Source organism: Apodemus sylvaticus, chromosome 4, assembly GCF_947179515.1.
Source record: "Apodemus sylvaticus chromosome 4, mApoSyl1.1, whole genome shotgun sequence".
NCBI lineage: Eukaryota > Metazoa > Chordata > Mammalia > Rodentia > Muridae > Apodemus > Apodemus sylvaticus.
The window spans coordinates 5,655,650-5,681,300 of record NC_067475.1 but is presented as its reverse complement, the minus strand read 5'-3'; the positions used below and the strand labels follow the sequence as shown (position 1 = coordinate 5,681,300).

At 41.6% G+C, this 25,651-nt stretch overlaps 1 protein-coding gene across 1 annotated transcript in view; it reads right to left on the bottom strand.

The window, feature by feature from the left end:
• Nucleotides 1-25,651, bottom strand: part of Tnni3k (TNNI3 interacting kinase) — a 287,127-nt gene that overhangs the window by 70,591 nt on the left and 190,885 nt on the right. The window contains exons 18-21 of the mRNA XM_052178863.1: nucleotides 23,406-23,458; nucleotides 23,063-23,115; nucleotides 17,976-18,108; nucleotides 1,733-1,842 (exon numbers count right to left, since the gene is read on the bottom strand). Coding sequence (XP_052034823.1) covers nucleotides 1,733-1,842; nucleotides 17,976-18,108; nucleotides 23,063-23,115; nucleotides 23,406-23,458 — 349 coding nt within the window. The remainder of the gene's footprint in view (nucleotides 1-1,732; nucleotides 1,843-17,975; nucleotides 18,109-23,062; nucleotides 23,116-23,405; nucleotides 23,459-25,651) is intronic.

Here is a 25,651-nt window from a genome sequence, read left to right as displayed (position 1 = left end):
GTCACTTCCGAAAGATCCTGCTATACCACTCCTGGGCATATACCCAGAGAATTCCCCAGCATGTAATAAGGATATATGCTCCGCTATGTTCATAGCAGCCCTATTTACAATAGCCAGAAGCTGGAAAGAACCCAGGTATCCCTCAACAGAAGAATGGATGCAAAAAAAATGTGGTATATATATACACAATGGAGTACTATTCAACCATTAGAAACAATGAATTCATGAAATTCTTAGGCAAATGGATGGAGCTGGAGAACATCATACTAAGTGAGGTAACCCTGTCTCAAAAGATCAATCATGGTATGCACTCACTAATAAGTTGATATTAGCCTGGAAAACTGCAATACCCAAAACCTAATCCACACATCAAATGAGGTACAAGAAGAAGGGAGGAGTGGCCCCTTGTTCTGGAAAGACTCAGTGTAGCAGTATTCGGCAAAACCAGAACAGGGAAGTGGGAAGGGGTAGGTGGGAGAAGAGGGAGAGGGAAGGGGACTTATGTTACATTTGGGGAGTGGGGGACCAGAAAAGCGGAAATCATTTGAAATGTAAATAAAAAATATATCGAATGAAATAAAAAAATTAAAAATAAAAAACAACAAAAAAAATAAAGAAAGAGCAGAACATCATCGGATGCAGGGTCATGGCTGGACCCACTTGGGCGAAAGCTCCATGTTACTAGATGCTTGGCCACTCCACTGTTCAGTGCCACCTTGTCTCCATCTTCCTCCCGGAATATAAGCCAGCCTGTGTGCTGCGCTGATAAAATTACTAAATTCCTTAGTAATACAACATTTCCACTAAGATAATCCCCCTTCTACACACACACACACACACACACACATACACACACACACACACACACACACACCATGGCAAATATACTCTTCCTACAGAAAATTCTGGATAAGGTGCATGGTAAATTTATCTCCAGATTATGCTCCCAGGGTTCACATTGCAAGTCCCTTCTTCAAGCCATTTTAAGTCAAAGTGAAGCTGTTCCTATTTCAGAAAGTACCCCCAAAGTCAGATAGAGTCTGATAGATAAGACCCTACCGCTTCACTTTGTCTGCTTCCTTGTTGAGGAGAGTTAAAATGTTTAGGAAGAGTGAACCATCAAGGCTGTGGAGGAAAAGGTGGGAGCAGATGGGCTGCTGTGGACAGTGAGAACCTTTGGGCGTTTATAGACAAGGAGCTCAGAACCTAGGCCACGCCCTCCAGTCCTCGGACCTGTGATGTCATGACCAGATCTGAGCAAATGGGAGATTACCACAGCAGAGACCATCTTAGGCACTGCTGTTTCACAGTGCGAGAGAGACAATGCAGACTCACTTGTCCACCTATGAGTGCACAGAGAACAGAGCAGTAGTGGCTGCTGTTGCTGGATTCAGGTTGCTGCTGAAGACCTCATCTCCCAGGGTCTCCTACAAGTTTGCTTCATTAGTGTGATTCAAGCCTAGCCAACCAAACTGCAGAGGGGATAGGGCTGTGTGTCACCTCTCAAACACAAGTCTCTCTTGGACTAACCAACTGTGAGCGACATTTCAAAATCAGAGAGCAACAACAAAGATACTAAGCTTCCTGGGGCCATTAGAGACCGAAGCACAGAAGGCAGGTCAGTCTTCCCGCTGGTCTGCTCCAACACACACTGGATATAGATGTTTCAGCCACACTCTGTAACAGCCTGTGAAACATCACACATTTTATGAGAAGAAACTAACTCACTCACTTCAGGACATGCATTCCAGCCCCGCATCAGTAGAGATGAGATGGGCTTGGGGATGGAGTAGCCAATGGGAGGTCTGATGTGGTGGTACGCCATATCTGCTGCGGCAGCGGCTGCAAAATAAAGTTAGAAAGTTTACTTATTCCAGGAAGACCGAGAGAGACAAGAGTCATCTAAAGGCAATGTGCATGGGATTCCACAGGACCTCTGGGCTGACCGCTTCCCTTACCCATAAATAAGACCAGAAAGTTTGTAGTAAGCTTATCTGTATTATTTCCTGTGCATTGGACAGTTGGGTCTATGCAGTGAGCAGAGATGTATAGACAGACAAGGGAGCGAGTAGTTCATGATGTCTGACATATGCAGACATACACACGGCATAAAAGAGACTGGAGGACAGACTGGATGAAACTCCACAGTGTGCGGCCAGCAAGATGGTTCAGTGGGTAAAGGTGTTAGCCACCAATCTGAGTTTGATTCCTGAGTCCCTCGTGGTGAAAAGAGAGAACTGACTCCTGCAAGTTGTTCCCTGACTTTTACAGATGCTCCATCACATGCTCACACCCACATTCTTCACATAAACTAATGAGTGTAAACAATTTTCAAGACTTTACAATGTCATAAATACAAGGTTAGTGCACTTAGATTAAGGTGTATGGATTATTGCTGGTCTGGACAGATAAGAAATGATCTGCATTCTATATTGCTTTAGAAACATATACATTAGCGACATTAAGATTTTGAATTTTATTCCTTCAGAAGTACTTGTTGGTTAGCTAGGAGAGGACAGCTCACACCCACAATCGCAGTGGAGCTGCTCACTGATGAAATCCCCCTGTCCTGTCTGGGAGCACAGCCTTCCAGGTCATGCCCCTCTCAGACCTTGCAGCACAGCATTGTAGATTCCTGATTGCTTTGTATTTATGCTTTTATTTTTTTATTTTTCTACTTTTCTTCTTCTTCTTCTTCTTCTTCTTCTTCTTCTTCTTCTTCTTCTTCTTCTTCTTCTTCTTCTTCTTCTTCTTCTTCTTCTTCTTCTTTTTCTTCTTCTTCTTCTTCTTCTTCTTTTCTATATTCTTTGTTTACATTCCAAATGATTTTTCTCTGTTTTTAATCACTGATTTCCACATCCCCTGAAAGGTAAGTGTATGAATTTTTTAAGTTTTTTTTTTTGTATCAAAGTATCATGGTAGATAAAGATATAAATTCAAATACTTTGGACAATGATTAAAAGTAGGTATTAATTTCTGAGCTTGGGATGAGTTTGTAATTATTACCATTTAAAAATATAACCCACAGTTGGCATGAGCTTTTGTTCCAGAGTCCTCCCCTTTTCAATATACATGATAATAAAAATGGCAAATAAAACATTATTCACTAATGGCTAAAAATGTTCCACACCAAATGGAGGATTGACTTGCAAATTACTCTCCATCTTGGCTCTAGTATGTGGTGAAGGAACATTGGCTTGTATCTTACTGACTTTGGGATAACATTTTCTCTCTCCCCCTCCATTAATCTATTTATGTTCTTTACATCTTTATCACTGCCTTCCCTTCCCCTTATACCCCTCCTCACATGGCCCCTTTCCCCAACTCCCTCCCCATCTTCTCTGAGAGGGTAGAGACCCTATCTGGGTATGCCTCAACCCTGGCACATCAAGTATTTGAGGGGCTATGAGCATCCTTTCCCACTGAGAACAACAGGGCATCCCTGTTGAGGAACAGATTCCACAGACAGGCATCAGCTTTAGGAACAGCCCCTGCTCCAGTTTTCGGGGGACCTGCAGGGAGCCCGAGCTGCACATCTGCTGCAGATGTGCACAGGGTGGCTAGGTCCTGCCCCTGTATGTTTTTGGTTGGTGGTTCAGTCTCTGAGAGCCCCGAAGGGTCCAGATTATTTGACTCTGTGGAGATTCCCTTCCCTCTGGACCCTGATCCCTCTCCCCCCACCCCAAGCTCTGTCCAATGTTTGACTCTGGACCTCTGTATCTGTTTCAGTGAGCTGCTGGGTGGAGCCTCTCAGAGGACAGCCATGCAAGGCTCCTGTGTGCAAGCATAACAGAGTATCAGTAATAGTGTCAGGGTTTGTTGTTTGCCCATGGGATGGGTCTCTAGTTGGGCCAGTTATTGATTGACTGACTCCCTCTGTTTCTGTTTCATCTTTGTCCCTGTATTTCTTGTAGCCAGGGCAAATTATTGGTTGAAAGTTTTGTGGGTGGGTTGGTGTCCTTTTCTATCCACAGGGGCGAGGGGTCCTGCCTTACTACAGGAGGTGGCCACTTCAGGTTTCATATCCCTACTGCTATAATTCTCAACAGCACCTCCTTCAGTACCAAAATCCACATCCGCTGAATTCTGTTTATCCTAATCTCAGCAGATCCAGTCAAATTACACCCAAAGCAACTTAAATTTATTGCTTTATGGGGTATTCTGAATTAAGACCTAATTTTACCAATTGTAAAATTAATACTCATTCTTTGTAGAAATTGAAAAAATAAGGGGATTAGATAATGTAAACTATTATTATTGAGAAAAGACTATTCTAACCATAAAATGGGTTAAACTGACCAGAGAGTCATCTCCTCTGACGTATTTTTAGATTCTGATATCAATTACAGAAAGTCATTGTCTGCTTCTTTGCTCTGAGTCTGGAACATCAATTACAAGTGAATGATATTTGTCAAAATATTTGTTAAAATATTTTGAGAATTTCTCTTTTCCATCTATGATTGAGCCTATGTTGACATGATTATGGAGTTTTTTTCCCCCATAAATTAAAGCATTAAGCAATTAAGCATTTTCCATGTTATTAAAACTATGTGTTAACACATTTTAATGACTGCATTTACCATGATTTACTTAATCACTTCTCGATTTTAGGTTATTTGAAATTCTTCAAAGAGTATTTTTAATGGGAATTTCCCTACATTATAGGTGAGACATTTATGGTATATTAAGGGGTAAAAACCTATCAAATGGCACGGATACTTTCAACTAGCTCGTATTTGTAAAGCTGTGTTCCTAAACATCTCTATTAGCTGATGTTCTCACTAAGAAGTGTAAAGATTGTCGTTACCACCACCACCACCACATCAGGGAAAAGTTCTTTTTAAAAAGCCGCTATATGGTTCCTTGTTGTTTAGAGTGTGCTCTTACTTATTAAAGCATCTTTATTGGCTCACCAATGTAGGACTGATCCCGTCGTCGTTGGTTATTCTGAACTATTTTTAGTTCCTCTAAGGATAAGTAAGTCAGACTTATGGAAGAGACAGAAGCTTGTTCTCACTAATCTTGTGACTGTCCTGTTACCTGATGACTGGTTAATGCTGATCCAGTGCCAGGACATGCACAGAAATGAGTCCAGTGCGTGTGTTCAATTACAGGTCTCCTCGTGGGTAGAGAGGGTCTGTCCTCAGGAAGGGTTAAACTGATGCCTGTCCCCAGCGTCTCCTTCAGTAGCTCTTTCATGTTGTGAGATCAAATATGAGAGTAATTTATCTGCTCCTTGGTAGTGTGTCTGAGAAGTCCATTTTGATGAGTGATTTTTCATTCTTCGTTGTTCAAAGCGGACTGCAAGCCTTTGGAGTCTCCTCTGCTCTACTCTTGGTCATGAGGGCTCTCATTATCACCTCTCCTTAAATGTGGAGCTCTGCTGTAGCTCCAGGGAAGTGGTGGGACTGCAAGTTGTCACTTTAGATGGTTGGTCAGTCTCCCCTGTGGCAGGCTGCTCTGACAGCTGGGAAATTTCCTGATACTCAGATCCAGGGACGGGACTCTCAACCCATGCGTCAAATCTTTCTGATTCTTACAGAAAATGTTTAAAATGATTTGTGAAAAATGTAGGTTTCTGATTTCAACAAAAGGAACTTTTAGCCAGGCAGTGATGGCACATCCTTTAATCCCAGCACTTGGGAGGCAGAGGCAGGTGGATTTCTTAGCTCGAGAACAGCCTGGTCTGCTACAGAGTGAGTTCCAGGACAGCCAGGGCTATACAGAGAAACTCTGTCTTGAAAACAAACAAACAAACAACAAAAAACAAAACAAAAGGGAACTTTTCCATTGAAAGAAAATAAGTCTACATTTAAAACAAGAAAAAATTCATTATACAATTATGTTTAAAGTTCTATCCTGAGTACACGATGCTATTAAACTGTGTAGAGCTGCCCCCAGACCTCTCTGCACCAATGAAATGTCCTTCTGAACTGTATAGAGCTGCCCTGCAGACCTCACTGCAGGGATGAGATGATGTACTTCTGCAGTGCTCAGAGTGTAAACAGAAGGCTACTGGATACTTACATTATGAAAATGTGACTGAGGAACTGAGTTTGCAGTTTGGTTATTTATTTTCAATTAACAGGGTTTTAAATTAGCTATGCTCAGGGGTCTTCATATTGAATGGCACTATGCTTCCAAATAGATTTTTCAAAACTCACATTATCCTGAGTAATGAGTCTTTAACATAATATTGTAAGTCAGCCCTGAGAGTCTCTTCTGCCAAGAACTCAAATTGTTCTGTGTCTATCAATACCTTCTCAAGAGATGACATGAGCATAGTTCATCTGTGTCATCTCTGAAAACAGGCCACATACTGGAGGTGACAACGCTCCTCCCAAATTCCTATAGCAAACGGTTCTCAAGGGGCTGATGACATCACTCAGCTGCTGAAAGCTCTTGATGCACAAGTCTGGTGACCTGAGTTCCATCAACACAACCCACAATGGAAAGACAAATGAATTCCAAGAAATTGTTCCTCTGTCCCCAACATGAATTCCAGTGCTACACAATTGTAGCCACCCACATACACACAATAGTAATGAATTAAAAGTAGGAAGGAATTAATATTCTATAGGTGTAACGGTCTACGTGGAAAGCTGGTGTCATGATTTTCAATAGAATGTGATAAGTGAATGGGTCATTAAGGAATGAATCACTACATCTGCCAACATTTTCATGTTTGGGTTTTAAGTTCTACAATGTGGCTTTTCTCATCTACCTGCTTCTCCTGTGTGGGGTGTGTTGTCGTGGAGGTTGACACAGATGGACTCTGTCTTGGATCCTTCCCAAATGCTCCTGCTTCACCTCACAGGACAGTAACATCTACTGAGTCACACTTCATTGCCTGGTTATTTATCTGCCTCTTCGAGGCACTTAAGAAGGTTCTGAGGTCAGGGACTGCATCTCATCCTGGTTCTGATAACAGCGTACAGTGTTGTAGCGGGCAACAATAAATGTTAAAACAGAGCAGGCAGAACAGATAGGGATGTGAGGAGTCAGAATGATATTTAACCAGAAGTGCTTATTGATCTCAGTGTTATCAGACTCCATAAACATCTGTTGAGTGCGTGAAAGGATGGATTAATGTTAACGAGTATTAAATTCATTATTGTGCTTCAGAAGAAAGCCCAATGCCTAGCATCCAGAAGCATTGTGGATGAATATCATGTCCAGTGGGCTATTAAATTACAACACAGTCAAGTGAATTGTTAAGACCTTGTGGCAAACTCACCCAATAATGTCATATCCAAAGCCTTTGGTGAAGGCTTTTGCAAGCGTCATGGCCATGAAGGAATGCCCTTCACAGGGGAACTGGAGGCCTGCCTGTGGCTGGCATTGTTCTAAACTCCCTGGGAGAGTCAATAAAGCCTTTGTCTCAGCAAGCAGTAAGTTTGCTAAGCATGGGATTCAACATGGGGAAGAGCCAGTTTGAGGGTGACAGTTATGAGCTCAGGGCCTTGTGTGTGCCCTCACTATAATGTGACATCCATGTTTGTCATAACAACCCCACAGTGCAGGACTTAGTTCTCACTGACACATATCAGTGTGAAGTCTCCCCTGCTAAGTGTCATTCTAGTCGCTGTTACTCTTAACAACAAATCTACGAGGTTAAAGGATGCATTTTAATCTGAACCCAGAAGGTTAGATGATAAAATACTATCGGTTATTTACTGCTTTCTTTAGATCATCAGGGGTTTGAGGGCTTTTTAAGGTTGTCTTTGGGTGCAAATAAAAAGCAAAAGTTACATTAAGTTATTGCGAATGCTAGGATACCAACAGCCTTGTCTACATCAGCTTATATGCAATATGGCTCTGTGTAAGAATGGTGTTGCAACTTCCTATAATAAAATGAACCATCTAGTTCTTATTGATGCATAATTGTGTACTTTGTGTACTGCATTCTGAACTTCTAGTGTGATCCCTCACTATCTTATTTTGTAAATATTAAACAAATATTTCTATTGTAAGGAGAATAAAAAGGTATGGGGGTAGAGGCTCTATGGGAAGAAATGGTTGGTGTGAACATTTATGGACTTGAGTTCAAATCTCCGGCACCCTTGTAAAATGTACCATGGCTTATCATGTAAGCAACACACACTTACAACTCCTGTGTTGGGTGAGACCGGGTCAGGTAGATCTCAGAACTACCTTGTTATGAAATCTAGTCAATATGGTGAGCTTTAGTTTCAGTGAGAGAGAAAACAATAGGATGTGGTTTTTAAAAATTAATGCATGCTGTCTAAAAAACAAGATGGAGAATGGTGGAGAAAGATGCTGATGTCCTGCTCTGGCCTACACTCATGCGTATGTAACACTCACACACACACACATATATACACCCTCGTGCACACTCACTCACACACACTCACTCACACACACTCACACACACACATATATATATATACACTCATGCACACTCACACACATATACACACTCACACACACTCACGCACACTCACACACACACATATATATACCCTCATGCACACTCACACACACTCACTCACACACACTCACACACACATATATACACACTCATGCACACTCACACACTCACTCACACACATATATACACACTCACGCACACTCACGCACACTCAGACACACATATACACACTCATGCACACTCACACACACGCACACACACATATATGCACCCTCGTGAACACTTACACACAATCACACTCACACACACATATACACACTCATGCACACTCACACACACTCACACACACTCACACACACAAGGTGGGAGGAGGGGAGAAAGTGTAAGTGTCTGTCAGTAAGTATTGACCAAGATAAAGTTTATAAAACATTGCTAAAATTTTGATTGTGAGCATGTGTTCTTCAAAGTGCAGTTGATTTCATGCCATAGTTTCTAATGTCCCAGGTTATTACAGTCACGGCAATACTGATCTGCAATCACAGGAAGAGCTAAGGTACACTCTGTTAAAGTTGTGCTTTTCAGCAACACGCCCCCCAACCCCCTGAGTGAGAAGGATTGGAGGCTCCCAGAGATTGCCCAGTCCTGGAGGGTACTAAGCATGCCTTAATTTTTAAAACCACATCCTGCTCTCATGAGAATGGTCAGAAATAGAGTAGGCAGCTAGTGCCATTGTTGGTTCTCTATGCACACAATGAAGCATGGAAGCATTGGCATTAGCTACCATCTGGCAGAGATCTGCATCTACCGGACCATGGCAATTCTTCCTGGCATGAAGAAGTGACTTGGCCTGTCTCCTTCCATGATAAACTGATAAGGATTAGCACAGCAAACATGGGACTTAACTCGCTCTATTTCCCTGCTACTTGTACAAACTGCCAGTGTGGTATCCAACCTAAGATTGTTATATTTAGGACATGTTAGGATCCAGATCATGTAGAGAAGAGAACATAATTAAGCACTATTTAAAAAGGAATAGGGAATTCAGTGACTACACATAACATCCTGTGGTATAACCAAGTCTCTAAGTATACTGCCATTCATTCTTTTAAAGGCCATGTGTAGATGCAAGACTTGCAGACTGACTTTGGTTCTGGGATTTCCAGTTCATGACTCTAAATTAAACTTTCAATGAGAAGCCTCTCCCATGAAACCTGGCTACAATAAACTGTCAGATGCTCTTAATTAGCTGATGCCTCCCAGACTTAGCAAGAGCTCGGTATCCAGGAACCCAGGACACAGTTGCATTTCACTGTGAACCAGCTGGCACCATCGAGGGAAAAAGAAAATGAAAGAGAAAAAAGAAACTCTTTCTTTTGGATTCAAATAGATTTCAGGATGATATACACGTATGGGTAGCTGGGGACTACATAGGGCTGGGTAAAGTATGTATTATTGGATTAACTGATCTGGCATCCTTTTGTCACTACTGATGTATTAGAGGACATAAGCCCAGGAGAGGAATCAAATCCAGGAAGCAGGTGCTGATTTCTTTCTCTGAATTGCATCCAGGGAAGCTCTTACTAGCCAGGTAACACACACCATGCTTGGCTCGACAGCTCCGCTCCTTCTTTATTTAATGGTGTCCCTTCTCACAGGTCTGTTGTTTCCCTGTATCAGTCAGGCACCTCTGACTTTCACTTCCCCATGTATTACAACTTCAATTTATTGGAAAGTTTTTGCTCACATCTTCCAAACCAACTTTCCCATTTTTATCCAAGCCACCACTCCAGTTAGAATGTTCCACATTTCTAAAGAAGAGTTGGTCTCCTTTGAATTCCAACCCATCTTTTTTCAACTAAGAATAAAGAGCACTCTAAAGTCTCTTATGGCAGTATTAATGTCGCTTTCTCAAGGGATGACAGATAGAATGCACATGCTGTATCTGGGCATGTCAGGGTGTTTCTAGATGAGACTAGTATCGTGACAAATAGATGCAGCAAATATGATCCACTCTCAGTTCAGGCAGGTGCCATCCAATGTGCCAGGGGCCCAAGAGAGTGAGGAGGCAGGGGAATTGTGACGTATAGACATCTGTGGTTTCCTGTCCTTTGACATTAGGACCTGGATTCCTAGACACCCATGCTCTGGTAGGTGCAAAGTCACCCTGGTGCTTCTCAGCACTTTGCAGTCATACTGTGTCACCTGCTTCACGGATGGCAGATGGTAGCCTTCAGGGCTTCACAGACTTCAAAATTGTGTGACCAAAGTCCCAAAAACAACTACTTGCTTATCTACTTTGAGTTTATTATCAATCTTATCGCTTAGCAATAACCTATCTTATACCACCTATCAATCAACCAATAAACTATCAACCATATCTCATATCTCATGCCTGTCTGTCTATCATCTATCATCTATCTATCTATCTATCTATCTATCTATCTATCTATCTATCTATCTATCTATCTATCTATCTATCAGGCAAAGCAATTATGGAGTCCCTGAGACCTTTGAGGTGTAGAGTATACCTGGGGGTACTGGGATAAGCAGGTCATTGTTTGTACTTTCAAATATAGCCTGGTCTGGTTCTGTGACCTTGCTCTGTACTCTTGGTTTTTACCAACAAGCTCTGATGCCTCTTGCTGCCCAACACTGATCCACTGCCCATGCCTTCCTTCGTGTGTGTGTGTGTGTGTGTGTGTGTGTGTGTGTACTGAGTCACTGCTCATGCTTTCCCTTCTCTTTGTGTGTGTTCTGAATCACTGTCCATCTCTTCTCTTCTCTTCTCTTCTCTTCTCTTCTCTTCTCTTCTCTTCTCTTCTCTTCTCTTGTCTTCTCTCTCTCTCTCTCTCTCTCTCTCTCTCTCTCTCTCTCTCTCTGTGTGTGTGTCTGTGTGTCCATGCCTTCCTTTTTGTATACAATGAGCTACTACTGTCCATGCTGTTCCCAGGATGCATGCAGAGAGGCACTTTCTCACGCCTTCCCCAATGTGACAGCCTGCAATCCTCCAAACCATACTTCCTCCCTATAATGTTCTTACACTGTATCTGTAAGGCATGTTTATTTTTTGTTGTTTTTTTTTCTTTGTTGTTTTTTTTGTGGCACAAAAGTTACTGGTGTGATTTGCTGTTCTCCCTAGCTTAGTCTAGTACTTTTCACTGTGAGTAGTTTCAGAAACATGAGGTTTCTCTTTATTTTCTCATGCTTACAAGTTCCTGGCTCACAAGGAAGGACTTGAAAAGAAGGATACTAGGGAATGCTCTGTGAACACTGACAATCATTGACGCTGTTTCAGCCCTCAGCTTGTCTAAGGTCGCAACACATGTGCCTGTGGGGATTTCTTCTCACTCCTGCAGCATCAGCTGAGAAGTGCTTTCTTTGAGAAAACTAAATTGGTACGGGCATTTAAAAACATTTTCATATCTAAATAAATAAGCAAACTTGGATATCTAAAGAAATAAACAAACTAAAATCCATTCATCTGATAACTGAGCAAACACACTTGCTGGCTAATACTCAGCAAGATCTGGCAGCGTCCATATTGACTGCTCTTGGGGCCTGAGCACATAGTTCCACGATCATACACCCTAGGTCATCATACATCATGGCCGTACACCCTCTGCACATGCATGTATATATGTCCCAGGGCCCTACAGGAATTTGTTATTTTGGCCCCTGCCTCCAGGTGCTGGAAGTGATGGGTTTCCAATCCTTATTAAACCTGGGATTAAAAGCTTAATTTAAATATGTGCTTTTGAAAGAAACTCTCCTGAGTTTTGAATTCCTGGATAAGTGTATGACATCTGTCAAGCAGAGTCTATGCTAACATTGGAGGTTGACTCTTGCATTTCTCCAGGGTGTCAGCATGCTGCATACTAGATAAGGGTGTGCTCCGTGTTATTGATGAGGCTCTCAGAGCTGCAGAAAGGGATGCGTTACTTATTGTAGGCTGCTGATAATTCTAAGTCTGTTGATTTATATAATTCATTGTTGAGCATATGCTAGAGTGCCTAACCACCATGTTGATATTAGAGTGTTGTTTCTTGATGCATGGTCTCTGTCTAACTCTTATAAATTCAGCATCTGTCACAAACAAATTCTGTTTCCAATAAAGTACTATCCATTTTAATCTCTGGAATATTAGAATCAGGTTGGTCTTGGACAAAACTTCTAACTTTTATATTAAATAATATTCTTGCTATAAAAAGAGCAAGTATTTCTGGAGGTAGAGTCCTTGAATTAATCATTTCAGAATTAATGAAGTCTATACAAAAGAGAAAATGACAAGGTTAAGGAGTATCAAACAATAAATACAACAATTGTAATACGAGGTGCATCAAAGCATTGAAGAGCATTGTTGAGAAGAACTTATTGTTAAGCTAGAAAAGAGTTAACAGTACAGGGTGTCAGTGTGAACAAAGCTGGGAAAGTGATTCAGAGAAGGAACTGATATATCTGATGTGCATGAGAAAGGGAAAGAGGAGGGGAGTGAAAACCAATGGTTAGAGGAAGGATGTGGTAAGAGGAAGGTTTGGGAGGAAAACAGAGACAGAAGAGGCTTCTTCTGCATACTTTACTGTGTGTATTGACTTCTTCATTAACATGTATTAACTGTGCATATAATGAAGTGTGGTTGGAAATATATGCATTTAATACATGTTAATCATCATGTATTAACATGTATTAATTGTGCACATTAATGACATATGGTTGGAAACACTTGTACACACAGAACCATGCACTAACTGAACTAGGTAGCTAGCACTCACTTCCCTCTCCTTACCACCTTTTCATGTTTACAGCCTTTAGGGATCTCTCATAAAATATTCAATAGCTTATTGTGAGTGATAGTCACTTGGTGTGCTTTGGAAAAACCACAACTTATTCCTTCTGCTTCTGTACTCATTATTCAATTTCCTTTGCTCCTGTCCCTTCCTGCCTTCCTAAATCTGCCTTATTTCACTGGACATGATGCCCTCTAGTTCCATCCATTTTGCTGGGATGACAGTATTTCATTCTTCTTTATCACCAAATAATATTTCACTCTGTGTGTGGGGTAATCACACTTCCTTTAGCCATTTATCTAAACACCGGAGCTAGCTCCATATGTCAGCATTGTGAATGTTGCTACCATAGCACTGGATGCTGATTTTTCTTTAGCATGCTAATTTAGTTCCTCTCAGATATATGCCCCATGCAGGGAACACAGGTTAATATCATGGCTCTATTTTCTATTAAGGCATTTCCACAATGGCAGTAACAATTTATATTCCTATTGAAAAGGTATTCAAGCTGTCTTTCCTCTAGATACCCAGCAACATTTTTTACTTTTTGCTTTTTGATAAAGTCATGCTAACCAGAATTTTGATATCCCTTTGGAGTATTTTCTTGAAAGCTAAAGGTATTGGGAATTTTTTTTCATGGAGTTGTTGAACATATGTAGAGATGAATTTATGATGGCTTTGTTATTGTGAAAACATAGACTAAACATCCAGGAGGGATTCCATACAAGTACACAACAAAAATCAAACAAATTAGAATGCTGAACTAAGGATTGGTGACAAAAAGATTGGGGTCAAAATGATGACACAGGGCAACAGTCTATCCAACCATCCAACAATCAACCAACGATGCAACTAACTAACAAATAAACAAACAACAAACAAACAATGAACAAGTAACCAGTAACCAACAATCAACAACCAATCAACCAATAACCCATCAATAACTAACCAACCAACCAAAAAATCAATCAACAAATGGATAAACAATTAACATTAACCAACAAAGCAACCAACAACCAAACAACCAATAACCAATCAATAACCAACCAACTAACCAATAAATAACAGCAAAACAACCAAACAGCAAGCAACCAACAACCAACTAACCAACAATCAACCAGTAACTAATAACCAACCAACCAACCAACCAATAACAGCAAACCAACCAATAACAAAACCAAACAACAACCAGTCAAACAACAAACAAACAAACAAAAGCAAGAACAACCCAACCAATCCAAATACTGTAGCATATTCTATGTGTAAAAATTAATAATACATGTGGTTGAGATGAAGGTAAGTGGCTGCATGTCAGATAATTAAAAATTATATTAAAAATAACAATTAATTACAAAAAGAAAGTAAGAGTAAAAGAAAGATGGACAGAGGAAGAGACATGAGAAGAAAGGACAAATGTGGAGAAACTCTCACAAAGACCAACCTCTAGATGAAGAGAGGCAGACAACCAGTGGATGCTGAGGAGTGAGAATCCATCTCCTCCAAGGCTGAGCCCATTCATAGGCTCTCTAACCTCACATGGTCATCTCTAATCACAAGTTTATATGAGTATTACTAGATAGGCTAAGTAGGTTGTATACATATATGTGCATTATGTATATATAATAGTAATTAAAGAATAAGTAGTCATGAATTTGAGAGGGATTGGAGGACATAGAAGGAGTTGAAAGAGGGGGATGAGAAATTATGTGATATAGTACTTGAGTATGCAATTTTAAAGAAATTAAACTAAAAAATAGGAAATGGCATGCAAAAAGAAAAACTTCGCAGTTATATCTTATATTGAGTAAGGTTTGTGTAACACTACAAGTTCCTTGAAAGCAGTTCAAGTAGATCTAAGCAAAGAGAGACACAGACCATGGTTCTTGAGAACATGTGATTGGCGGACAGATTTATCCAGAATGAGGTGCTTGATGTCTAAGTTCCAGCTGCTCCGGGCCTCAGTCTCCAAGCTTCCTTTTACAGAGCAGGCAAGCTGCTTCTAAAACTAACACTGAAACTAAAAGTAACCTATGTAACTAAAGCAACCTTTACTAATGATAGTGGTGTAAATGTGAACAAGGGTCACAAAAGTGTCAAATGCATAGACACATAGTTTTGATTGATTCTTGACAAAGTACTAAAATAATTTATTGAAAAATCGTAGTTACTCAGCAAATCATACTGAAACAATTGAACACTGATGCTTATAAAAAACCCAACTAAACAAACAAACAAAAAACAGCGAATTCATCCCACACATAAACCATAAAAATGCAAAGCAGATCTTATAGCTACAAAACCTAAGCCTGTCAGATTTTTGTATGTCATAGCAAAAGAAAATATGTCTGTGAATATTTTAGATAAGACATTAAAATGATATGAAAGTCTGATAAGCGGGATTTTCTCGAAATGACAAATCTGTTGTCTTTTTCACAGACATTGCTGAGCAGATCACAGAGGAGAGGGGTGTCATTCCCACCCTGTACGGTCAAGTCACTCTTACAACTAAATACTAAGGCAGTATGAAAATATTCCAGGAATAAGGAGAAGGATGTCAGATATATAGATTAATGGGTTAGCAAAGCCAGTGATTATAGAATAGTGTTAGGAACATAAAGATTCTCCAAGCACACAAAAGTTTGAGTGGCTAATATGCTATGCATTTAAGAGTGCATTGGCAGGCTCTACTGGTGTGGTAATCGTATACAGAACATGGAAAGTTTATCACTAGGTCCAAGAGTCAGTCTTTTATACTTGAACAAATGTGTAAGAGAAATCACAATAAGTATAAAAGCCCTGAACAGGTTTGGTAATTCTTATCACCACAGCCCTAGACAAGAGTAGCTAAAAGGTTACCAGCTGACCTTTGCACCATCGAATTTATTACACAGGAGTGAGAAAGAATGGGTTACAGATAAACAGGGCAATGTGACCCTCTTTTTGTGACATTCTTGGAGAAGTAGACACAGAAACCAGGCTTTCGATGGCAGGCTGAGCTGGGGAAAGGGCATTGCTTCAAGAAAGTGTCACAGAATATCCTGGAGTATGCGAAGGTCCTGTACCTGAAGGGACTGTGTCTATACTACTACACATAGTTACTAAAATTCATTGACTGTCTACATAAAAGGGCATTTCTCTGTTAGGTCTCAATCAGGTTGACTTCAAGAATACTATAGCAGCAATTTAAATGAAATATTATGGTTTGAACTACGCAGGTGATGGAGGATGGTAAAAGGTACATATCTCCAAGATAGAAATTAGCAGTACCAGATGAATGGACTAATATGTGGCATTAGGAAAAGGCAGACAGTTCTCTACTAAAGGAGGATACCACTTGTACCTGGAATTAGATTCAAACTCAAATCTAATTAAATACTCAGATGTCTTTATAAGATGCACACTCAGGCAACAGGGCAGCCACAGATCATAACTATGGCCTCCAAAGGATATTGTTGGTCTACTTCACAAGAAAGCTCTGACCTCCTAAGAGAGCAAGGGGCTGTTACAGCATTAGTTGACTCATGAAACACAACCAAAGACCATAATTCGTGGAAAGCACTGGGGCATTCTAGGGAATAAATACTATGAAAAGAGTGTTAGGTGTGGGCACTCCCTCTGTCCACCAACACTGATATGTATGGTGATTTTGGTTAAGCTCTTTAAAGGATTTTGATTTTTACCCTGTGGTGTATTGTTGCAGGGTGATCATCACAGCTGGCAATGGGATTCAGGTCAAATTTACTCCAAAGCTGTACCTGAAACAGGTTTAGCTCTGCTGACACAGGGCATTTAAGTGTCTTCAAATCCAGGGTGAGAAAACAGAACACTGACCATAGTAAGATATGCAAATACAATTGATTTGGGGGTCAGGAACAATGGCTCAGCAGTTAAGAGTTCTAGCTCTTCCATCATGGGGCCTGGAATTCAGACAGATCCCAGTACCCCTGTAACAAGTCCTGCACCCACGTAATTGAGCACCCCTTTAACTAAAAGGTCCAGTACTCCCAGAACAAGTCCAGCACCCCCAGAACAAGTCCAAGTCCATCATCCTTGCTGCTTAAAGGGTAGAAAAAGAAGGATCACGGGAGCTGGCTTGTTTCTAGCCAAGTCAAGACACATGCCCAAGTTCACGGATAGATCCCATCACAGGGATAGGCAGAAGGTGATAGCAGGGGCATGCAGTGCTCTCTTCTGGCCTCTGAGCATATGCCTGCACACACATGTTTAAGCACAGTTGATCTTGAGTCTGTTATGTGCACACTTTACTTCTGATTAAATTTCTCTTTTCCACATTTTACATGTAAATGGAGTATAATTTATACCATCAGTGATAATTAGGTTCACTCAAAAAATTGATTTTTAGAATGTAGTCACACCTAATGCAAAATTATTAGGAAATGTGTTTTCAGCCTTGACAGACTATTTCTGCACTGACACATACTTATCCCAAGGCACATCTAAAAGACACCTCTAAAATCTAAGCTCAAAGAGTGCACATTTTATCTCTCCGTCTGAATTCAGGGTAATGGTTATTTTATTTTATTTTATTTTATTTTAGAAATAGATAAATCAGAGCCCTAAACCTGAATAAAACATCCTGCACAATTAGATACATACTTACGTTTAAATCCAAGGTGAGGTCATTACATTTTGTGAATGGGATACTTACCTTTAAGCAATACAAGGTCTCTTGCCACCCGCTAAGAACAATCATCTTTGCAGTGGAGGGATGTGGCACACAATTTCTGTCAATCACATTGAACTAGGGAACCATAGCTGCTCTGGCGCAGCAGTCCTACCTGGCTTCAGATGAGCAAATGGAATTTCTCCAGTGAGGAGCTCCCACAGACACAGGGCGTAACTGAAGACGTCGGCCTTGATGGTGTAGCGTGTGCACTGTGTGAACACCTCGGGGGCCATCCAGCGCAGGTTCTGCAAAGACCGAAGGTGACCAGGACTCAGAAACACCGAGCAGAGCTGGCTTCTGAGCCCACACTGGAGAAGGTTCTCCAATGCTCTCAGACAGCATGGGTAGGAAATTACTGCAGCCTTGATCGTCACCAATGCAATGGACACAGCACATCTTCATGTGCACACCTTCATGTGCATTCATTTCTCAAAAAAAGCAACATGGTTGAAATATCATAAAATCCATTATCTACAAGACACCCCCAATGTTAATGGCAAACAACTGTCTCACAGTGGTAGCTCAGTTTCTTCTCTTTCCGGTTCCCAGCCGCCATTTTTGCCCTAGGTGCCTGCAGGCTTCAGAATAGTCCACCGAAAGGGCCCTCTCCTTATTCCCTTGGCCTGAGTCAGACTGTGGGAGACACCTTCCACTGTTTCAGTCTCTGGGTTCCAATTAATTGAGTGACTAAATCAGGCCCATAACTGTGTTCTCAGGACAGAGGACACAGGAAGCCATGGAGAAGAATTCTCATAATGGGGCTTTCTCCCGGGCAAGATCAAGGATTTGGGTTTTCTTGTGTTTACCCTGATGCAAATTTTATGAATTCAGTGTTTGCAATATTTCAGAAGAAAGCTAGTGAATATGGTACACAGCAGCCCACCTCTGGACCGCATGTGTATGACAGTGTGAGCTACATTGTTCATATTCTCGATTAGAAGTACAAATACATAAGCTTGGTTTTTTTGCAGTTCAAAGACTAGAGCTGCAGATTCTGCCTCATGAAATGACATTTGCGCTGCTGACTCTACCACTGACCAGGTGATTTCTCCCAGCTCAGAGTTCCAGCTCTGAGGTCTCCCAGCTCTATGTCCTATCAGTGGACTTTCCCAATAATCTTCCTAAGGGCAAGTTAGGAAGCAGTATTCCTTAACTCTCCTTAGGAAAGCCCAGTGTGTAGTACTACCTCTGATAATTCTTCTGGCAATTCTGCCTTAGGAATCGGGTAGCATTCACCCAGGAACATCTTTATCCCTGGCATGCTATACATGGTTCCCTACATGAGCTTTGCTGGTCCAATGAGCCTCAGTTCGCAGATTAGACATGTGCCATTACGGTCAATGTCCGGGAGTGGGCTGTCGGCGCTTGTGTTTGCTGAGATGAAGGAGAGTACAAAATAATTAAGGAACTTAGATATGGCCTGTTAACTAGTGCGAAGGAAAACAACAACCAGAATAATTTTAGCGGAGTGCTATGGCTATAAGCCTTGCTGTGAAGCAAAATAATTAATGTTGCTTGCTGAGGGTGAGATTCAGTTTAACTCTACCCATGAGGAATGCCTTAGTCAGAGGGTATCGACGGTCTACACTGGGAACTCATCTGTCAGAATAACAAGACAAAGGTATGAAGATAGAACTAGGCCTATGCAGTCATAGCTTTTAGGTGTCACATTTAGGCATTTTTTTTAAAATCTAAGATTATTTAAATTAGAGCAGCCAGGGCTCTGATCCCTTGATCAAGCTTCCCCTCTGCCTCAGGGCTTAGAGGAGGTTGTATATCCTTTTCCAAAAGAACCCAATCCTCCCTCCCCTTACCCCAATACAACTTTGTCGCTCTACATAACATATTGAACACTTCAAGAGCCCTCCTGTTTGAGAGGGGCTGCACCCACAATTATCTTTGCCTTCAGTGCCCACTAATCATGAGGCTGTTCTTCCCATCAGGTCTCTTATGAAACACCGCACTTCACTCTTACCTGTCTGTGGACCTACTACGCTCCCCTGTGGGGCGACTGCACTGTATACTTATTTTCATTGCTTGAATTTTTATTAATAACACACCCTGTCACTCACATTCTTTTGCTCATGTGCTCAATGTCTGTCCTTTCAGGGGATTAGCTGGACATGGACAAGAATGGACTTAGTGCCTATGTGTGTGGGATCAGAGACTGATGTCAGGTGTCTCAGTTATCTGAACCTTATCTGCGGAGACAGAGCCTCCCACAGATTCTAACTTACTGTTTCAGGTAAACTGTCTGGCCAGGGAGCCTTGGGATCCTCCTACCTTTGCCTCTCCAGCACTGGGGCCAGTGCTTCTATGTGTGGCTTTTTCCATAAATGCTGGGGACCCAAGCCCAAGGATAGTTAAGGAAAGCTTGGTACATGAAGACATTTCTGCAGTTCCCAGCTGGGACAACTGCAGTACCCACAGTCTTAGACTGTGCGAGGTGGAGACGTTATACACAAACTATGTGACATCTAACTGACAGTGCATTCAGATGCAGATTGGGTGTAGTTCTCAATGACTCATTTGTCGGTGTGTTTATGCTGAGGAGTTGCAGAGACTTTAAGAAACAGGGTTGGATGCAAGATACTTAGGACATCTGTGGTCCTGCCAACTCATTAGAAGGCACTGCCATCATTCCTGTGGTCCTCAGACTAGTTCTTGTGAGAGCAATGCTGGCTCCGCCCTCCCGGTTTATGGCTTCCTGCTTGGCCATGTGAGCCTAGCACATGCCAAACACAGCTTGCTCACACTGCTGTCCACTGGCGGGTTGTGGTGCAGACTGGGAGAGTGCTCCCTGAAAGGAAGTGTGTTTTGTGGGCTTCTAGCCTTCAAATCTGTGAAATAGACTGATTTTCTTTATAGCTTGTCAAAAGTTGGGTGTTCAGCTAAACAGTGGAAAGTCTCATATTGCAGGGTGGACTGGAAGATATCACCACACTAATGGTGTGAACCACGGTGAGATTCCTTCTGCCTCTCTCTCCCTGTCTCTCTCCTCATAACATGATGTAAGCTGTTTGAAGTTTTCTAACACAAGTTGGTTTCTCGTCCATCCCTTGCCCTTCTCCCTGTGACCTGCACGCACTTCCAGTTCCTCCATCACTTGATGGATACCTGTCTTCCCTGCTGAGCTTTCCTGATGCTCTGTGAAACGACCAGGGTGCTTTAAATCTGTTCATTCCTATGCAGGCCCCTCTGGCAAAGGAGCTCCTTCTAAATAAAAGGTTTTAATTTTTATTAGATATTTTCTTTATTTACATTTCAAATGTTAACCCCTTTCCTCGTTTCCCCACTGAAAATCCCCTATCCCATACCCCTCCCCCTGCTCACTAACCCACCCACTCCAGCTTCCCAGACCTGGCATCCCCCCACACTGGGACACTGAGCCTTCACAGGACCAAGGGCCTCTCCTCTCACTGATGTTCAACAGGCCATCCTCTGCTACCCATATGGCTGGAGCCATGGGCCCCTCCATGTGCTCTCTTTGGTTGGTGGTTTAGTCCCTGGGAGCTCTGGAGGTACTGGTTGGTTGATATTGTTGTTCCTCCTATGGGGCTGCAAACCCATTCCTTTCTTGGCTTCTCGGGTCCTTTCTCTAGCTCCTCCATTGGGGACCCTGTGCTCAGTCCAATGGTTGGCCGAGAACATACCCCTCTGTGTTTGTCAGGCATTGGCAGAGCCTCTCAAGCAACAGCTATATCAGGCTCCTGTCAGCAAGCACTTGTTGGCATCCACAATAGTGCCTGGGTTTGACAGCTGAATATGGGAGGGATCCCCAGGTGGGGCAGTCTCTTGATGGTCTTTCCTTCAGACTCTGTTCCACACTTTGTCTCTATAGTTCCTCCCATGGGTATTTTGTACCCTATCTAAGAAGGACCAAAGCATCCACAGTTTGAACTTCCTTTTTAAGCTTCATGTGGGCTGGGAATTATATCTTGGGTATTCCAAGCTTCTGGGAGCATCAGGGAGTAAATACCATATGTGTTCTTTTGTAATTGGGTTACCTCACTAAGGATGCTATGTTCTAGTTACATCCATTTGCTTAAGAAATTATATTTCATTCATTCATTCACATTTTACATTTCTGTCCCTCTGAGCAACTTCTAACACATGGGTCTTGCTCAGTAAATGCTTTGTTGAACGGATCAGAGTTCCTGCACACTGAAGTTTGGAGGGAAAAGCCCAAGGTGCCAAGAGGAAAGCTCCTGGTGGTGGCTAGTCTTCCTGAGACTTACAAGGAGACCTGTTCATCCAGGATTGGTATGGGGAGGGTCATACACAGGGTTCAACATACCAGAAACAAAAGTACCAGGGATATTTAAATGACCACCAGGCCTGGGGAAAGGGCGGATGGCGCCTATGTCGGTGCAGGAGACTTGAGGCGTCTCGTGGTGGAAAGAGAAAGTTGTGAGCATCCCCAGAACAAGAACAGAGTGAAACCTGCAGAAAGTATCAGGGAAAGAGATTATATGTTGCTGGCATTGCTGAGAATCCATAGGAGAATGGTAGCAGAGATGACAAGGACTGAGGACCAAACCAAAAGAGGTGCCTGGAGACAGAGACCATCAAGGATCATTAGGATCCTAGGTAGTGTGACTAAGAACCAGAAATGTAAAGAAGAAAAGTCATAGACAGTGGCGAGTAATAACTGAGGCAGGCCAGGGAAGGAGAGGAGCTTGCCTCAAGGGGAATCAGAGAGGGAGAAGCAGGGATGCTTGTTTGGGGGACTGAGAGGAGGAGTTGGGGAGTCAGGCACAAAGTAAGTGAGTTACAGGCAATATGGAAACAGTGATTGTTGTCTTGTGATTTACATTTTCTTAAGCACTGATGCTCACCTACCTTATAACACTGCTGGGGAGAGTCATGGATAGTGAGCAGCTGCCGCTGAGCTGTTGCTGTTAGAACAGCTTTCCAAGGTTAGCACTCCCTCCCCATATGCTCCTTACCTGTGGCAGCCAATGACCTGTGCCAATCAGGTGCTCAGAGGATACATTTCGAACATGTTTGCTGAGATTCTTATCCACCACATTTCCTAAGTAGGGGTCCCCTCAAATAGATATTTTGGGGTTTTCTGAAAACAAACCCCTAAAACTTATCCTTCCACCTAGACAAAGATATTTCCTGGCTGAGGATTCTCCTCTCCCCGCCACCCCCAATGCTGAGTTTCCATAGTTAACAAGAACGAGAGTCACAAACCCCTGGCTGCTTTGTCATGTTGTCTTCATCCAGGGACTGCAGAAATCTTGATTCTAAAGAGGGAGAGAAAAGTTCACATCAAAGGAAGTGTCCCCAGGCTTTGCTCCAAAATGACAGCAACATTGAAAACCCAGGAAGCCTCTGTAATGTTCAAATTCTCACTCCACCTTTTTCAGTTTTGATAGGAAAGAAAAAAAAAGTGCACATGGTAGGCTTTCAAAGCATAAGGTCAACCTGAAATCTAAGTAACAAACACCGAAGGGGTGAAATCTGTTTCCAGATTATTGCACAACATCAGGAATGAGGAAAGGGTGCTGTTAGGGGGTGTGATGCTGGAACTCACCTCCAAAATCTGCCACCACAGCATGGCCATCCTCATAGAGAAGAATATTGTGACTAGGAAAGAAGCAGACCAAGTAAGCTTTATAGAGTCATAACTAGCTTGCCTCTCATGTGGTCATTTGTTATCACAATGGTGAAATGTACTCAATTGCTCTTGGTTTTTCTTGATCCAGAAAAGGGATTTACAAAATGTGGTCATGTTCTAGCTCCCATCAACAATGTGAAGAATTCCTACTTCAACAAACCCTCAAAGCTGGTCAACATGCCTTGTTAGTTGAGATGCAGTTTCCTAGCTCACAGAGTCTTGTTTGGAAGTATGACTCTGGGTAGGCAAGATATGGGATGAACTGGCCGCATCCAAAGTGTGGATCTTTCCAAAAGAGTCACGCAGTGGATATGCCATCGAAAACAGGCACCAGAGTCAGATCCCTGAGGAGATACACACGAGGGAAGCATAAAAGTAAGCCCTGCATGCTATCCTCTGACCATCTGTGTTTTGTGATCTCTCTCTCTCTCTCTCTCTCTCTCTCTCTCTCTCTCTCTATATATATATATATATATATATATATATATATATATATATATATATCTTTATCTCTATCTATCTCTATCTCTATCTCTATCGCTCTCTCTATCTCTATCTATCTCTATATCTATCTCTCTCTATCTCTATCTCTATCTCTCTATCTCTATCTCTCTCTATCTCTATCTATCTCTATCTCTACCGCTATCTCTCTCTCTCTCTCTCTCTCTCTCTCTATCTCTCTCTCTCTCTTTCTCTCTCTCTCTCTATCTCTATCTCTATCTATCTCTCTCTATCTCTATCTCTCTCTCTCTATCTCTATCTCTCTCTATCTCTATCTCTCTCTCCCTCTCTATCTCTATCTCTATCGCTATCTCTATCTCTATCTCTATCGCTATCTCTCTCTCTCTATCTATCTATCTCTATCTCTATCTCTATCTATCTCTATCTCTCTCTATCTCTATCTCTCTCTCTCTCTCTCTCTCTATCTCTATCTCTCTCTCTCTCTCTCTATCTCTATCTCTATCTCAATCTCTATCTATCTCTATCTCTATCTCTATCTATCTCTGTCTCTATCGCTATCGCTATCTCTATCTCTCTATCTCTATCTCTATCTCAATCTCTCTCTATCTCTCTCTCTATCTCTATCTCTATCTCATCTCTATCTCTCTATGTCTATCTCTATTGCTATCGCTATCTATCTATATCTATATCCATATCTATCTATATCTGTATCATCTATGTACAATCTATATCATCTATATCTATACCTATCGATATTAATATCTATATATGTGATATACATATATATGATATATGTATATTTCTATACATATATACATATATATATATCATATATCATACATACATATATAGGTTATCCTGAACCAGAGAAATCATTTTGATATCTGAAATATATAATACATGTGAGGCCTGTTAAATGATATCAGCTAAACTATGGTTTAAAAAGTTAGTAAGCCACCAACACTTTTCCATCCCAGAACTCCAGATGATCAGGAAGACCATTAGATACGTTCAGAAATGTTCTTAGCACAAGAGAAGAGGGGAACCTAGTGAGGACAATGTCAACCAATCAGCTTGATTGTTGTCACCATTTCTATGTACAAACTAGATGCCCATAAATAAATATGGACACCAGCATCACATGGCACTTTGTACATATGTGCATTTGGGGTTTTGATAATCTTGTCTCCATAGTACTGGAAGAAGTTCCATTTTGTGAGGTAGATCAAAGTGAGGGCAATCTAGGGGAGGTCATCCCTCCCCAACACAGAGCACTGGCTTGTAGAAGAACTTATGTAGAAACATTCAATGATGCACACTGTTGTTGAGAGCTATACTTGTCTTTTAATTTTTAATTAAAGATGATGTGGTGCCCAACCCAACTGACATATCTACAATGTATTCTACACTAAGGCTCAGAGGTTAGAGCAGAGGAGACATATTTTAGAGAAAGATTGTGAAAGCCAGAGGAACATGAAGGTGTCTATGAAGTTGTACTCCTAGAAATGCCAGCAAGCCTACATGCATGACGTCTCATTAAAATGTCTGACAAACCAAGATCTGAACAAAGACTAAATCTTGGAGATTTTGGTGTATGGACTTAATTTTGAGTCTGTGTTTGACTCATGGAGGAGGTATTTCCAAGTCAAGAAGTTGCATTCTTGGTTTTGGTGCTCAGTATGAACAGGATTATCTTCATT